The sequence below is a fragment of the Elephantulus edwardii genome, unplaced genomic scaffold, assembly GCF_000299155.1.
Source record: "Elephantulus edwardii isolate Elephantulus edwardi_28Jun2011 unplaced genomic scaffold, EleEdw1.0 scaffold00139, whole genome shotgun sequence".
NCBI classification, from domain to species: Eukaryota; Metazoa; Chordata; class Mammalia; order Macroscelidea; family Macroscelididae; genus Elephantulus; species Elephantulus edwardii.
In genome coordinates, this window is record NW_006399889.1 from 6,023,231 (window position 1) to 6,038,886 (window position 15,656).

A 15,656-nucleotide genomic window follows, 5' to 3' on the forward strand; every position below is an offset into this window, starting at 1 on the left:
GGGTGCAACAATGAATGAATGGAATCCCAAAATCTCTGTAGATGTTCATTGAAATGAAAAATAAACAACCTAAATTTAAAAAAAAACAACTCATGCAAGATGAAAAAAAAAAAAAAAGAACCTTTAAAAAGATGCAGAAAATCTAAACTATAACCAGACAACTTGACCCTCTCTATCTATGCAGGGTATTGTACCCAACTAAAACTCAATTCACTTTTTTCTTAAGCACACATGGTACATTCTCCAGAACTGATCACACATTAGAACATAAAGCAAGCCTCAACAAATTAAAAAATATTGAAATAATATAAAATATCTTCTCAGATCAAAATACTGTAAAACTAGAAATTACTGACAAGAGGATAAAGCTTATAAAAACACCCATGTGGAAGCTAAATAACACCTTGCTAGAACACTATTGGGTTACAGAAAGAATAAGGAATGAAAGAAAAAATTCTTCAAAACAAATTAAAATGAAAATATAATATACCAACACCTCTGGGAATCAGCTAAGGCAGTACTCAAGGGCCAGTTCATGGCAACAGGCAAACACATAAAAAGGGAAGAAACAACAATATAACCTACAAGCTTTGAGAAGAAAGAAAATTTTAAGAACAAGAGCTGAAATCAATGAGACAGAAACAGAAAAACAACTGAAATCACCAACAAGCCCAAGAGTTGGTTTGTCAAAACGGTTAATAAAATTTACAAACCACTGGCAAACTTAACAAAAGAAAATAAAGAGAAGACACAAATAAATTAAGGAGTAACAGAGGTGACATCACAACAGAACCAGATGAAATTAAGTATTTCATATCAGAATATTATGAAAAGCTGTATCTTGGATAAATTTGAAATCCTAAAGGAAATGGACAAATTCTTTGAAACTCATGCTCTATGCAGACTGACAAGGACAGATTTAGAACACTTAAGCAAGCCCATCACAAAACAAAAAATTAAGCAGTCATAAAATGACTCCCCCACAAAAAAGTCCTGGACCAGATGGTCTTCATGGCTGAATTCTACCAGACATTCAGAAAAGATCTATCACCAATTGTACTTAAATTAATTTTAAAAATAGAAAAAAGAAGGAACAATCACAGAGTCATTCTATGAAGCAAACATAACCCTAATACCAAAACCAGGCAAAGATATTACCAAAAAGGAAAACCTACAGACCAACATCTCTCATGAACATATATATAAAAGTCCTTAACAAAATACTGGCCAATAGAATCCAACAGTACATAAAAAAAAATAATAATTTCTTATAACCAGGTGGGATTCATAACAGGTAGGCAAGGGTGGTTCAACATAAGAAAAACATTAACATAACTCACATTGTTGTTGTTATGGGCCGTCAGGCAACTCATAGAGACCCCATGTACAAGAACCCTAAATCCTGTTCTATCCTGTGCCAACCTCACTGCCTCTGACACACCTACTCCCATTACTCCAATCACTGAATCAATCTATCTCATCAAAAGCAAATAACAAGAACCAGTCTTAGCAACTGATGCAGAAAAGGCATTTGACAAAATCTAACACCCTTCTGACTAAAGCACCCAGCAAAATAGGAATAGAAGAGCATTTCTTCAACATAGTGAAAAGAATAAATGCAAAACCAAGAGTCAATATCATTCTCAATGAAGAAAGACTAAAAGCCTGTTCATTGCAAACAGGGCCCAGACAAATATATCCACTGTCACCACTTATCTTCAATATAGTATTGGATTACTTGCTAGGGCAATATGACAAAAGAAGGAAATAAAAGGCTTCCAGAAGAGCAAAGAGATGGTGAAACTGCTGCTATTTGCAGATGATATGATAGTTTACACTGAAAATCCTAAGGAATCAACAACAACAAAAACCTGTTAGAGCTAGTGGACCAGTTTAGTAGGGCAACAAGATACAAAATCAATATATAAAAGTCAGTGGGATTCCTCTAACAGTAACAAAGAGAACTCAGAGAAAGAAACCAAGAAAGCAAAATAATTTACAATAGCCAACCACAAACTGAGATACTTACGAATAAGTTAGTATAAACCTAACTAAAGACACAAAAGACTTTTACAAAGAAAACTACAAAACACTTCTGCAAGAAACATTAAAAGACCTACATAAATTTTAAAAAATGTTCCCTGTTCATTGATAGGAAGACTCAATATGGTAAAAGTGACAATCCTACTAAAAGGAATCTACATGTTCAACACAATCACAATACCGATACCAAATTCATTTATCAAGGAGATTGCAATTGCAAAGGCAATAGTCAAGTTTATTTGGAAAGGAAGGAAACCTTGAATAAGCAATGCACTTCTGAAAAGCAAAAATGAAGTGGGAGACATAGCACTCCGTAATCTCAAACCCACCAGCATGGTACTGTACAATGACAGGCACAATGAACATTGGAACAGAACTGAGAACCCAGAAAGGGACTCATCTATGATCAACTGATATTTGACAAGAAAACATAGCCTATCTAATAGAGAAACGACAATCTCTTCAACAAATAGTGCTGGCTAAACTGGACTGCTACCTACATGAAGCTGAAATAGGATCCACATCTCACACCATACACAAAATTAATTCAAGGTGTATCAGAGACCTGGGAGTAAAGCCCCAAATCATAAAGTTCATATCAGAGACAAACTGGGACCAAGTTTAGAAGGCCTACTCTGTGGTATAAAGGGACTGTCAAGTACACCCAGAAGTGTACAATCTGGAGAGGATAAATTTGATGAACGGGACCTTCCTTCTAAAGATTAAATTCCGGTGTACATCAACAACTTTCCCCTATAGGGTGAAAAGAAATTCTATCAACTAGGAAAAAACATTTGGCAATACTATCTCAGACAAAGATTTCATAACAAAAGTTTAGAGAATCCTACAGAGTCTCCACAAGAAAAAGACTGATGTTGTTGTTCTTGCTAAGTGCTGTTGAGTTGTAGATGACTCATAGTGACCCTATGAATGAAACACCTGAATATTTGTATAACTTTGGTCATTTCTCCACATCCATAGAAATTCCAAAGGCGTGCCATTTTGGAAGTGGATGTCACTCCTGCTTCCAAGCTTGTTTTAATTGGGGAGCTCCACCAAACACTGTCCACCATGTGTAACCATTATCACATTTGACACATCCGTGTCATAGTGTTTAGCATCACAGCAACCCTGAGTTACCTCTGTACAGCAAATGGACAGACTGATAACACAATTACAAAATGGGTAAAAGACATGAAAAGACTTTTCACAAAGGAAGACATTCAGATAGCCAAGAGACACAGGAAAAATCACTCGAAATCACTGGCAATAAGATATATGTAAAATAAAAACCAAAATGAGATACCATCTAACCCCAGGTAGCCATGGCAAAGTTTAACAGAATAGCAAGCATAAATGTTGGAAAGGATATGGAGAGATTAGAACTCTCATACACTGTTGTTGGGATTGTAAAATGGTGCAACCACTCTGGAAGGTAGTTTGATGTTTCCTCAAAAAGTGTAATACAGAAATACTATATGACTCAGTTATTCCACTGCTAGGAATATACCCCAAGGTAATGAGAACTTTACTCAGAACATTTGATTGTGCTAATGCAAAACCTATACTTGGACCAAGAGGCAACGTCAGAACAGAACAAGGAGACAATACATGGTTCAAAAATCAAGAAGGGGGTCCGTCAGGGATATATTTTGTCTCCATACCTTTTCAATCTGTATGCAGAACAGATCATCTGAGACGCTGGGCTGTATAAGGAGGAAATGTGGCATCAGGATTTTTCAAAGAGTCATCAACAACTTGTGTTATGCAGATGACACAACCCTGCTCACTGAAACTGAGGAGGACCTGAAGCGCTAGCTGCAGAAGGTCAAGGATTGCAGTCTTCAATACGAATTGAAGCTCAACATCAAGAAAACAAAGATTCTTACCACTAGGCCAACTGGCAGCATAAGTATGGACGGTGAAGAGATTGAGATAGTTATTGGTTTTAGTTTACTTGGCTTCACAGTCAACACTCTTGGTAACAGCAGCCAGGAAATCACGAGACAAACTGCACTGGGAAAGTCAGCTGTGAGGGACCTCTCAAGAGTACTGAAGAGCAATGACATCAGGCTGAAGACTAAGGTAGGCCTGATCTGGGCTACAGTCTTCGCAATTATGTGCTATGCATCGGAGAGTTGGACAGTGACTAGGGATGACAGAAAGAGAATTGATACCTTTGAGCTGTGGTGCTGGAGAAGAGTGTTGACTATACCATGGACTGCTAGGAGAACAAACAGGTTTGTCCTGGAGAGGGTGAAGCCAGAAAGCTCCTTGGTGTCAAGGATTCTGAAGCTTCGTATGACACACTTTGGGCATGCTGCAAGGAGGGACTGGTCCTTGGAGAAGCATCATGTTTGGGAGAATGGAGGGACGGTGCAGAAGAAGACCTCGATGAGATGGAACGATTCTGTGATTGGGATGGTGGGAATGAGTGTGTCAGAGACCACGAGTTCGGCACAGGATAGAGCAGCATTTAGGGCTCTTGTACATAGTGTCGCTATGAGTTGCAAGCAACTCAATAGCACATAATAACAATTAGAATTGAGACAAAAAAGGAGATGTGCACACCAATATTCATAGCAGCATTATTTACGATCCTAAGAATGTGAAAACAGCCCAAATGTCCAACCACAATCGAACAGACTGAGAAATTATGGTACATTCACATGATGGAATACTATGCAGCACTCAGGTGCAATGCTTTTTGAAAAATATTACACAACTTGGGAGAGACTGGAGAGAATTACGCTGAGTGAACTAAGTCTTAAAAGGACAAATACGACATAAGACCATTATTGTGAAAACAGAAGGATAACTAGTAAAATGTGTAAGAGGATCCAACAGGGGAAGGAATGGGAACAAGGGGTGAGGATGGGCAGAAGGGAAATCACAGGGCCGCACAAATTGGTGGATGGAGGTAGGGTAAAGGAAATGGGAAAGATCAGCGATCACCTGAAAAGAAGAGAAATGGTGGGCACAGTCCAGTGGTGACTGATTTTATAAAACACAATGTATGGGAATGATTGTGTGAAACATAATGTCAATGAAGGAATGTGTGAAGCACATACACACACACACACACAAGGAAATGTAAATAAAGACTAACTAGAGGGAGGAAAAGATCTTAACTTTATGATCAAGTTCTGCTATGTATAATATAAATATTCTATAAGAAATACAGAGGAAAACAGGACTCACACTTAACTAGTGAGAGCTTATGCAGAGAGCTTTGGCGGCACAGTGGTTAGCTGGCTGTTAACCAAAACGTCAGCAATTCACATCCACTTGTCACTCTGAGGGAGAAAAGTCTGTGAACTGCTGCCATAAAGATTCCAGCCCCGGAAACTCTATGACTTTTGTTACACAGGGTTGCTAGGAGTTAGGATCCACTCACTGGCACACAGTAAGAGAAAATAAGTTGTTTCCTTTGATTTATTAAGCAGTTAAGGATGCAAGAATTCTGTTAAACCCAAATTTCCAAGCTGAGCAGCTGGCCCAATGATGTATTTGATTTGCCTAGAACAGAGTTATCAAACAATTCTCAAAGTGAAAGCCTTTAGGTGTCATTTGCTTGCTCCAGCAGTCCTGGAAACCATGCTGCCATGTCTGAGCCAGGCTCTATTGATATCTCAATGTGCTGAACTGCTTGTTGAGAGGAAACATAATTCACTACTGTAGAGCAAAGCTGTTCTGAAAAACTACTAGTATGAGAAAAGTTGTAGCTGTGAAAAGCTTGTGAGGTAGTGTTACTCTGTCCTATAGAATCACTTTGAATTGGAATCAACTCAGCTACAATAAGCGGACACATTCACATATCCAAGTAAATACATATCTTTGCAATGGACTGATGGCTTAAACACTGCAGTTTTTAAAAAAATAGCATATTTACATATCATAGTAAGGCTCTCCAGGTTCAGTGATTCTGTAGATCTAAGTTTGAACTTAACTGCACCACTAAACTGGTGATGATTGAACTTCACAGAATCTAGACAATCTTCAGTTTTCTCAACTGTACGATGATAACAATTATCATCTTCACCAAGGGATGACAGACTCAGTGTATGAAATCTTTCTAGAACTTTATAGAAGATAATCTGCTTTGTCAACTACATTATATTTCTTATTGTCACAAAGGGTATTAACTGAGAGTGAGAAATCCTTTCTGCAATAGATACACCCAAGCATGCAACTTGTAGAGCCTCTGTTGCAGTGTCATGTGCTGTTCAGAACTGACTCATAGCTGACCCTCCAGCAGGTTTTCTGAGGCAGTTAATCACATGGGAAGAGACTGCCCATCTTCCTGTTGCAGTGCAGCTGGTGGACTCGAACCACATGTCTTCAGGATTGCAGCATGGCTTCTTACCACTAGAGCTCCCTTATAGAAGAAACTCTGGTGTAGATGAAAGGGATCTCGGGGGGCTTAATCCAAAAGAAGTTGTGCTGTTAGCTCAAAGGCCACACTTCTTGTGGCTCTAATCTATCAGCCACTCCTCAGAAGGAATAAAGGACTGTCAGTTATGTGTTGGTTTTAATTTGATAGCAATGAGTTTGTGTTCAGCTGTGTGTGTGTATGTGTGTGTGTGTAGACCATGTCATACCACAACTTGTCTCTTCAGCTTTACTAATACCTCACATTCAAAGTACTGTTTTACATGGAGTATTACACACTCATGAAATCTTCCCAAAGCACAGTCTGATTTAGACAGTGCAAACTATATTCTAATATGGGGGCTCTGGTGGTCTAGAGGCAAGAAGCTGTGCTGTAAGTTAGCACATACCACTAATATGGAAGCTCTGGTGGTCTAGAGGCAAGAAGCTGTGCTACAAGTTAGCACATACCACTGGTCAGTGGGAAAGGGAAGAACCTTCAAGGTGCCACAAAGAAAGGTGGGCCACAGGGCAGGGCCTGCATGGAGAAGGGAAGGGCAGGACTATATGTCCCACCCACAGGCAACTGTGCTTCTGCCAGCCACACTCATAAGGAGAGGCAGGAGGTGGCACTGTGAATCACTGCACTGTATGACATCAACCCTTGCCATGCCTTGCCACTTAAACTACATAAAGTAGCTACAACAATGGACTCAGACACATCAACAATCATGAAGAATGCACACACCTCACTGTCACTGAGGTGCTTATGATTTACAAAAACACAGCAGAACCAGACTCCAAGTCCGACACAGTCCCCAAGACTATAAATCTTCACAGAATTGCTCAATCCTTCTGCCATATACCAATGCTTAAGTATATCTTTTACCTGGAAAAACAAAAAAAAAAAAATCAAACCAGAAACTAAAACAATTGAACCAATGTGATAGTATGGGATTTTATGTGATACAAAGAAATAACCACTAGTTATTTGTAACAGTGGCTTAATATATCTAGATTGTGTTCTGTTTAAACCAAGTTCATGTACATTATGGCAAGATGATACAAAGTATGTTTTATACACTTCACTTGATCTTAGCCAAAAGGCCGAGAAGCGATCAAACAAAGTATGTTTTATAATTAGCTATGCCATTTCTAGGGATCTCTGGTGCCTAGTGGTAAGAAACTGTGATGTAATCCCAAAGGTACATGGTTCAAACCCACCAGCTGCTCTATGAGAGAAGGAAGGGCAATATCCTCTCAAGCAATTTTCTGCCTCTGAAAACCTTGTAGAAGGTCAGCTATGCATCAGTTCTGATTTGACAGCACACAAAACAACAGCAATATGCCATTTCTACTACTAAAGATGATAATTAAGAATTAGCTCTAGAGTTAGTGAACATGCAACTACTTCAGATGCAGTAGTCTTTTAGCATAGTAAGTAGTTATTTATGCTATGTAACTGTAATTGATTCAATATGGAGAAAATGCTAAAAGAGGCTCTCCTTAAATAGTCTGTTCCATCATTCAAAAAACTGCATACAATAAGTAGGTAGTGAATGACGTCTAATGACTATGATTATTAGGTGAAAAATCACTACCACCATCAGTTTTTAATGCAGAGTGCCACAATCACAACTAAAATTGTGTCAAGTGCTCCACAGCTCTCATCACACTGTCCATGGTTCTGAACTCTTGTGTGTGAGATCACTGGTATTCCTCCTGATCCTGGCACACTGGGTACAGTGACTCACCTTCCCTGGAAATTCAGAATCAGGCAAGGAAGGAGTAATGAGTGAGCTAGTGTGATCTAATAAAAAGACAGACAGGAAAAGGCCACCAGAGAAGTATCACACATAAACACTTGCTTTGCATTTTATAAACATGTATAGGTAAAATAATACTTAAAATATCCAGGCCATAGTCTTCACAATTGCTTGCTATGTGTCAGAGACCTAGACAATGACTAGGGATGATAGAAAGAGAATTGATGCCTTTGAGTTGTGGTACTGGAGAAGAGTATGGAATATAGCAGGGACCGCTAGAAGAACAAACAGGTTAGTCCTGGAGAGGGTGAGACCAGGCTGCTCCTTTAAGGCAAGGATTCTGAGGCTTCATCTGACATATACTTTGGGCAGGGGGCAAGGAGGAGTCAGTCCTTGGAGAGGGACATCATGCTTGGAAGGGTGGAGAGACAGAGAAAGAGAGGAAGGCTATCAATGAGATGGATTGATTCAGTACCTGGGATAATTGAGGGTAGGTGTGTCAAAGACAGTAAAGTTGGCACAGGATAGAGTAGGTTTCAGGGCTATTGGACCTATGGTCTCTATGAGTCACAAGTGACTTGGTGGCACATAACAACAACAATAACAACATTAATGACAACTAGAAGGTGGTAGACCAGACCCTTTATAGAAACTGACTCACAACAATCTGATAAGATAGGTATTGAATTCTCTCCACTGTAATAAAGAAGCTGAGGCATAAGGGGGTTGTCACAGAGTTGGCAACCAAAAAAAATAAAAGTGATTGCTTTCCAAAATGATGCCTCTATTACCTGGAGCCTAACGTCATTATTAGTTTTGTTACTCAAAAATGGTCAGATTTGTCTTTATTTTATATTTCCTAAGTTTACACCTTAAAACAAAAATTAAAGTATCTCTCAATTCTATCAGGGAGCTCTGGTGTCCTAGTGGCAAGAAGCTATGCTGCAATCCCGAAGGCACGCAGTTCAAGTCCATCAGCTGCTCCACAGGAGAACGATGGGCAATCTCCTCTCCCACCAGAGGGTTAGCTGTGGGTCAGTTCCCATTCAACAGTGCACAACAACAACATAAGTTTATCATGTCTCTGATGGTTAGAAACTGTCTCAGCTAGAAAGGTGAGAGAAGCACGTGGAGGGAGACAGGAAAGTCCTCTGTGTGGACCTCTTTACTCGGTCTATTTTTAACCTAAAGCTCTTTGGTGCTGCCCAATGAGTCAATTCTGACTCAACCCAACCCCATGTATGCAGTGCAGGGTTGCTCCGCTGAGACCTTATGGAAGCAAACTGACAGGCTGTTACCCAAGGCACTGCTAGCGGGATTTGAACCACTAATCTTTCACTTAGTATTCAGGTGCTTACCTATTTATGTCATGGAGGAAAAACAATTTAACTAAAAGATGTAGCTTTCCTTCCTCCAGCAGATTTTTCCTGAGCATCCTGCCAGGGTTAGGGACAACAGTAAGACTATGGGCAGAGAAAAGACACAGCAGGCAGTGTAAATGGGCTGTCAGTTAAAACTCAGCACACACAGGGAGAGCTTCCCAGAAGAGGTGGCATAGGAAGGGAATCAGATAGCTTGATAAGTCACTCAATCATCCAGTAAGAATGAATTGACAAGCAGAAGGTAGCTGGAAAGAAAAGCAAAACAGGGCCTCCCTAGACCAAAGCACAGCCTGTTATAAAGCATAAAGATAGAGACAGTCACACAAGCTGGTGGGAGGAAGAGGACTGTTAAGTGGGAGAAAAGGTATTTGATAAAGACTATCACTAAAATCACTCGCTTTTTCAGCCCTTTTCTCTCCCCTCTGAAGACAGTCTATATACACTGTGCTCCAAACAGAGGTGGCTGCTTTCAGGTTACACAGGGCTCTCGGAGTAGCCTTGCTGATAACTTGGTGATCACTTTGCTGATTATTGTGCAAGGTTCTGTGAAAAGGCCACCCCCTTGGTAGCAGATTATTCATCTGTCTAGATTTCTCTGAGAGATATTTTAGTGTGACTTGGCCAGCCGGTGGGGAGGTAGAATCCTGAGACCTGTTTGGTTATCTAGGGGGCTAAACTTGAATAAACCTGAATAGATTAAAAGATTTAAATAAAAGACATAAAAGCCACTGCTCCTGGCAGTCATGATGCTCTGCCCCTGTGAAAGCAGATATGAGTCCTTCAAAAGCCCGCTCTCTCATCCCCAGATGAAGACAATGGCTGCCTGCAGAAGTTTTTGCAGTGATATGTTTAATAAGAAGAACATACTAGGTGCCATTACTCTCTAAGGATCTAAAAAGAGTGTGTATGCAGATTCTAATACTAATTTAGTTTAAAAACATAGAGAAGTAACAAAATTAGTGTATATTTCAAAGAGTAAATCTGTAAGTATCCTAGAAAAGTGTGTCAAACCTTCCAGGTTTAATAGTTCCACCCATGAACCATCCGCCTATGATGCAAATGCCTAGTCTAATTAATTAACAAAGCTGAACCCTTGGTGCACTATTGCTTAGGCAAGAATTGGTTAAATCTGACCTATATTGGCCCCCACTTGGATAACAATAAATTCCAAATGCACTGTTATGGAGTAGATTCTGACTCACAGCTACCGATCTCCATTTCTATCATGTTTCTGAGGTTGTAGATCTTAGGGAGAGCAGACTGTCCACTTTTCTCTCAAGGAGCGCTGGAGGGATTCCAACCTCCAAGGATGCAGTGGCTTTTCAGTGAGCAGTGCAATGCTCGAAGGACCATGCTTCCTAATGTATACTAACCGGAGCCCAACACTCCATGTTCATTACTACACTGAACTCTACACCAGTTCTATAAACACACACACACACAAAACCCAAAAAAAACCCCAACATCAAATCTATCACTCTTGAATCAATCCTGATTCACAACAGCCCTCCATCCGGTTTCTGAGGTCTCAATTCTTTGCAAGTATAGATTATCCACCTTTCTCTTGGAGTGGAGTATGGATCTGAACAACCAACCAACTTTCAGTTAGCTGCTCAGTACTTAACACACTGCACCACCAGGACTCCTCAGCCCTGTGAAATGGGTACTAACATTCCCATTTGATGATGAAGAATTGAAGGCTGACAGGTTAATCAGTGTCTCCAGGGTGACACGGACGGCAGTAAACAGCCAATAGCAGATTCAAACCTAATCGAGCCAATCCCAGAATCTGCCTGAACTGGTTAAAAATCTAAAAATTAAAAACAAACAAACTATAAAACTTGTCTGATGTCTGGGCATCAAGCATAAGAAGTTTTTCCTATCAGAAAGCTTCTGGTATCCAAACTTTGGAAAACATTTTTAGAAGATAATTTATGGTCTCAGAGGAAATAAAGTTCTGCATTATACAACACAGAACTCTGCCAAGGAGGATGGAGATTCCATATGCTTAGAATATCTCCAAAACTCCAAAGGCTTCATTCTTATCTTCAAAACCCAAGTCCTGCTTATTTTTAGAGAAAGCAAACAACGGAAAGATGATGAGGGAAAAGCTTAAGACTCAAGAAATAACCATTGTCTGTAAAATTTAATTACTCTTTGTGCTTAATCCTGATAATAACAGATCAAACTCCACGGTTACAGTTAAAATTTTATAACAGAAAAAACACGGATCTTCTTACACTACAACTAATGTACCATGCCAAATATTTACATTTGCACTTCATGAAGAAACGGAATGGTAATGTGGTTAAGAATTCAAAATCACCAGCCACTTTCCAGCAGGACGATGTAGCAATCTGCTTCCATAAAGATCACAACTATGTCCCACAACCCTGTACAACAGTCAGACTTACTCTGTCCTGTAAGATTGCTGAGCTGGAATCTACTTGACAACCTTCATTTGGGGGGCGCTAAGAGATACCCTTCACACCTTTGCCAGCATGCATCCTGTCCAAAGGGTAGACGTTCTACAGTCAGAATCATGCTGAGAGGCATTAGCTTTCTTTTACGTTTACAGACTAAATATTATGCTCACAATTGCTAAATGCGTCTTAGTGGAGGAAAGGACTCCCTGACATGTTCTAAAACCCAGGTTCCAAGTGAACCAAAGAAAGAAGGTAAGTGTAGAGTGCCTCTCCTTATGATTCACTTCCACGGACCCTCTCAAAGAAGAGCCCTGTGGGGAACAAATGTAAGCACTTGTATGCTAACTGATCATACCATGAAATGCCAAGAAAACAAATCAGTCTGTTGTCTTGGAGAAGGTGAAACCAAGTTTCCACTTGGAGGCTAGGATTTTGAAGCTCTGTCTCACATACTTTGGGCACATAGCCAGGAGGGACCAGTCCTTAGATCCCAGATGATATGGATTGATATAGTAACTAGGGAAATGGAGGTAGGTGTGTCAGAATCAGTGAGACCGGCCCATAACAGGGCAGACTTACGAGCTATTGTACATGTAGGGTCCCTATGAGTTGCAGACGACTTGATGGCTCATAACAACACCACCAATGCTAACTGAAAGATTGGAGATTCAGATTTACCCAGTAGCTCCTTAAGAGGAAGGCCTGGAAATGTGCTCCCATAAAGATGGCAGCTCAGAGAACCCTGTGTGGCAATTCTGCAAGTCACATAGGGTGACAGGCTCAATGGAGGAATAGGCTCAGTGAACCTAACAACAATGAACCTTTCAAGAAACACTCCTAACTTTCTATGGGAAGACTTAGGAATGGCTTTTACTTTTCACCACCCAATGCTACATCAGCAACTTTTCCCTCCCCCCTTCAGGAAGCAAGTGGCTATCTTTCCTTCTTCAATACAAACCAAGGCTTCAGAGAGATAACAGAGTTGAACTACAAAAGCTATACCATTCCCCTACTTATAAATATCACATGAAGTCTCCTTTTCAACAGCTGAGGAGTAAAAAGCTTCTCTGCTAAAAGAAGATTCCCCATTCAACCCTCGAGGTCAAATGGTGCTAAAGGGCAGAGGGCCCTGGGATCAAGAGCACAGCTATGCCAGACCACCTGCTTCTGGCACATCCCCTTCTTCCTCTATAGCAAAGTGAGCCCAGTGATAATCAAGGCAGCAGTAGAGCTGGGCAAGCAAGAACAGAGGCATACCCAGAGCCTCTACAGACAGTTCAGCAGCAGACACATCTACTCTGTTGCTAGCACCATAGATCTATGATCACTGAGAGGCCAACTTATACCAAGAGGCTGATATGCTATCTAGAAGGAAATCTAAATTTTGCAGCAGGTATCACAATAATTACCAAATGCAAGTTGTCTAATTTCCATCTTTTTTTTTCTTACTAATAAGTATCTACAACACAAAATGCTTGTTGAGGTACTCCAGTAAAAAAAAATCCAGACTAGAAAACTCCACAGGGCTGTTTTACTCTGTCACATGAGATGACTATGCACAAGTACCAGGTCATGACATCCAACAACAACAAGTCCACAGTTTCAGCCTCCATCTCTGCCCTAGGCACAAATTACAGAATCAGAAAACTGGACTCTGCTGTCTGCATGTCTAATCAGCAAGTCATGGTCTAAAGGGAGTTTTTTGGGCATCTCTCATCTTCTCTGTTGTCACACTTTGCTCTGAGTGCATAACATTGTTAGCCTAATCCACCAATCTTTCCTCCTTTCAACAAACATTATATGTACTTCTTAAGCTCAAGCATGTTTATAAAAAACACAAAGGTGAACGTTGCACAGCTTGAATCCTCCTAATATTCCAGGGGGGAAGAGAGACTTTAAGACTGGCATGCGCCTACTCTCTCTTTCTCTCTCTCTCTTTGTGTGTGTTTGTACCAATATACAATAGTCATATGTAACAAGAGGGGGAAAAGGGATGCAATTTCATGGAGGAAAGAGTGATCCCCTTGGCTTTGTGAATACAGAAATGGCTTATCATGGGTTTTGATATCTCACTGACTCCTGGCAGGTAAATATAGTTTTGGTGAAGAAGAGAAGGGGACAACAATACTTCTAAAGACATAAAGATCTCAAAGATTGTCCTCTGGTTCAAGAAGAGTAATATGGAATGCCAAAAATGTGGAAAGAAAAAGGATCTAAGGGAGAAATTACAGTTATGTTCATAACAGTTTCCTGTAGCAAGTCAAGGAACTTGGAATATCAGCATTAGTGATGGGCAAGCAGGAGAGTTTCAATGAGAAAATCCAAACTGGCTTCAACGTGTTTTATTTCACCTACTAAGTATTTTCCAAGCATTGAAATTAGTTAATTTAACAATTTGGAAATTTTCTATAAAAATCTAGATTCTTGGTTTAATAAGAAAAACGGAAGACCTGAGTACACTGGCCAATGTCCCTATATTGTTTCAACTATTTAGGACTGAGTAGCATGTGTAATAACAGACTCCTGATTAAAGAGAAACTATGGCCTTTAGCACCATTCTCAACTGACTGTTACAGGTATTTGCAATCACTGGTTTAAAGTGACAGAGAAACATAGAGCAAGAAAATTATACTGAAACCAATACTGGCAGTAAACAGTAAGGGCTAGAGGTCAAGTTAGGGGAACATCAGAAAAATGCAAGGGGTCTGAACTAAGAAAGGAGAACAAGGATGTAGAAAAAGATAATGAGTTCAGATATTTTAAAATACTCCATGCACATTAACACATATTAATTATGTAACTTTCGGGAGGCATTTGTTCATGGACCAAAGATTATAGGGAAACTAAAAATTTTAATTGCTCAACTAAAAAACAAAAGTTATTAACTGAATTGGATGGAAAATCCACCAAAATGTCAGAAATCAACACAGACCGGTAAGCAGCTGTGTGATCCTCACCTTGGATTCTGAGCCTGAAACAAATACAACCTCTGTAAAACTTTCTGAGCTGATTATGGGGAAGTGATATTTACAAGCACAAATAGACAATTATTTGGAAAAGTGTATGAACTCCACCAATTTCATTCAAAGGGGAGGTCCTGCCCCAGCACTTACACAAACCGTTGACATCCAGCATGTTGGAGATGCCCCGGTCACTCATGTCCACTTCCGGCTGGTTCTTCTCCCGGCTCTCTTCCACCAACTTTTTCAGAGACTTAGACATGATCTGTACCAAAAGACAACAACAAAGCACGTGGGCGACGGCCTGGTGGTGCAGGGACAGAAAGGAAATAACTCTTTGACTGCCACTCTCCCACATCATCCCTGGCCCTGGAAAACGGGCATCTCAGGGCAAAGCCCAAGCAAGGAGGGACAAGGGTGGGAAGGGGGCCAGCACCATTTGGTCCGGTAGCAGAGAAGCAAACCCAAATAGGAGCCACACTCACCAAAGAGAGCAGCACCTAACAGGCTGAAACAGTGTTGATCACAAGGTTTTGCAGGACACAATTCCACAGCAAGGGATGCACCCACTCAATGTAAAACTACCACCAAACCAGGAACACGCCCTTTCCCAGAGTTTGGCGCAAGCGCACACGGGGCAGCTCCCCTCCCACACCCCACCCGAGCCCGACCCATCCCAAATTAGGAGAACTGTGCGGGAGACGTGGC

The 15,656-nt window shown here is 40.5% G+C and overlaps 1 protein-coding gene across 1 annotated transcript in view; it reads right to left on the reverse strand.

Annotated features, from left to right (window-relative positions):
• Positions 1 to 15,210, reverse strand: part of RSU1 (Ras suppressor protein 1) — a 327,531-nt gene extending 312,321 nt beyond the window's left edge. Inside the window, exon 1 of the mRNA XM_006894295.1 lies at positions 15,102 to 15,210. Within this exon, the coding sequence (XP_006894357.1) occupies positions 15,102 to 15,210 (109 nt within the window). The remainder of the gene's footprint in view (positions 1 to 15,101) is intronic.
• Positions 15,211 to 15,656: the final 446 nt, after the last annotated feature.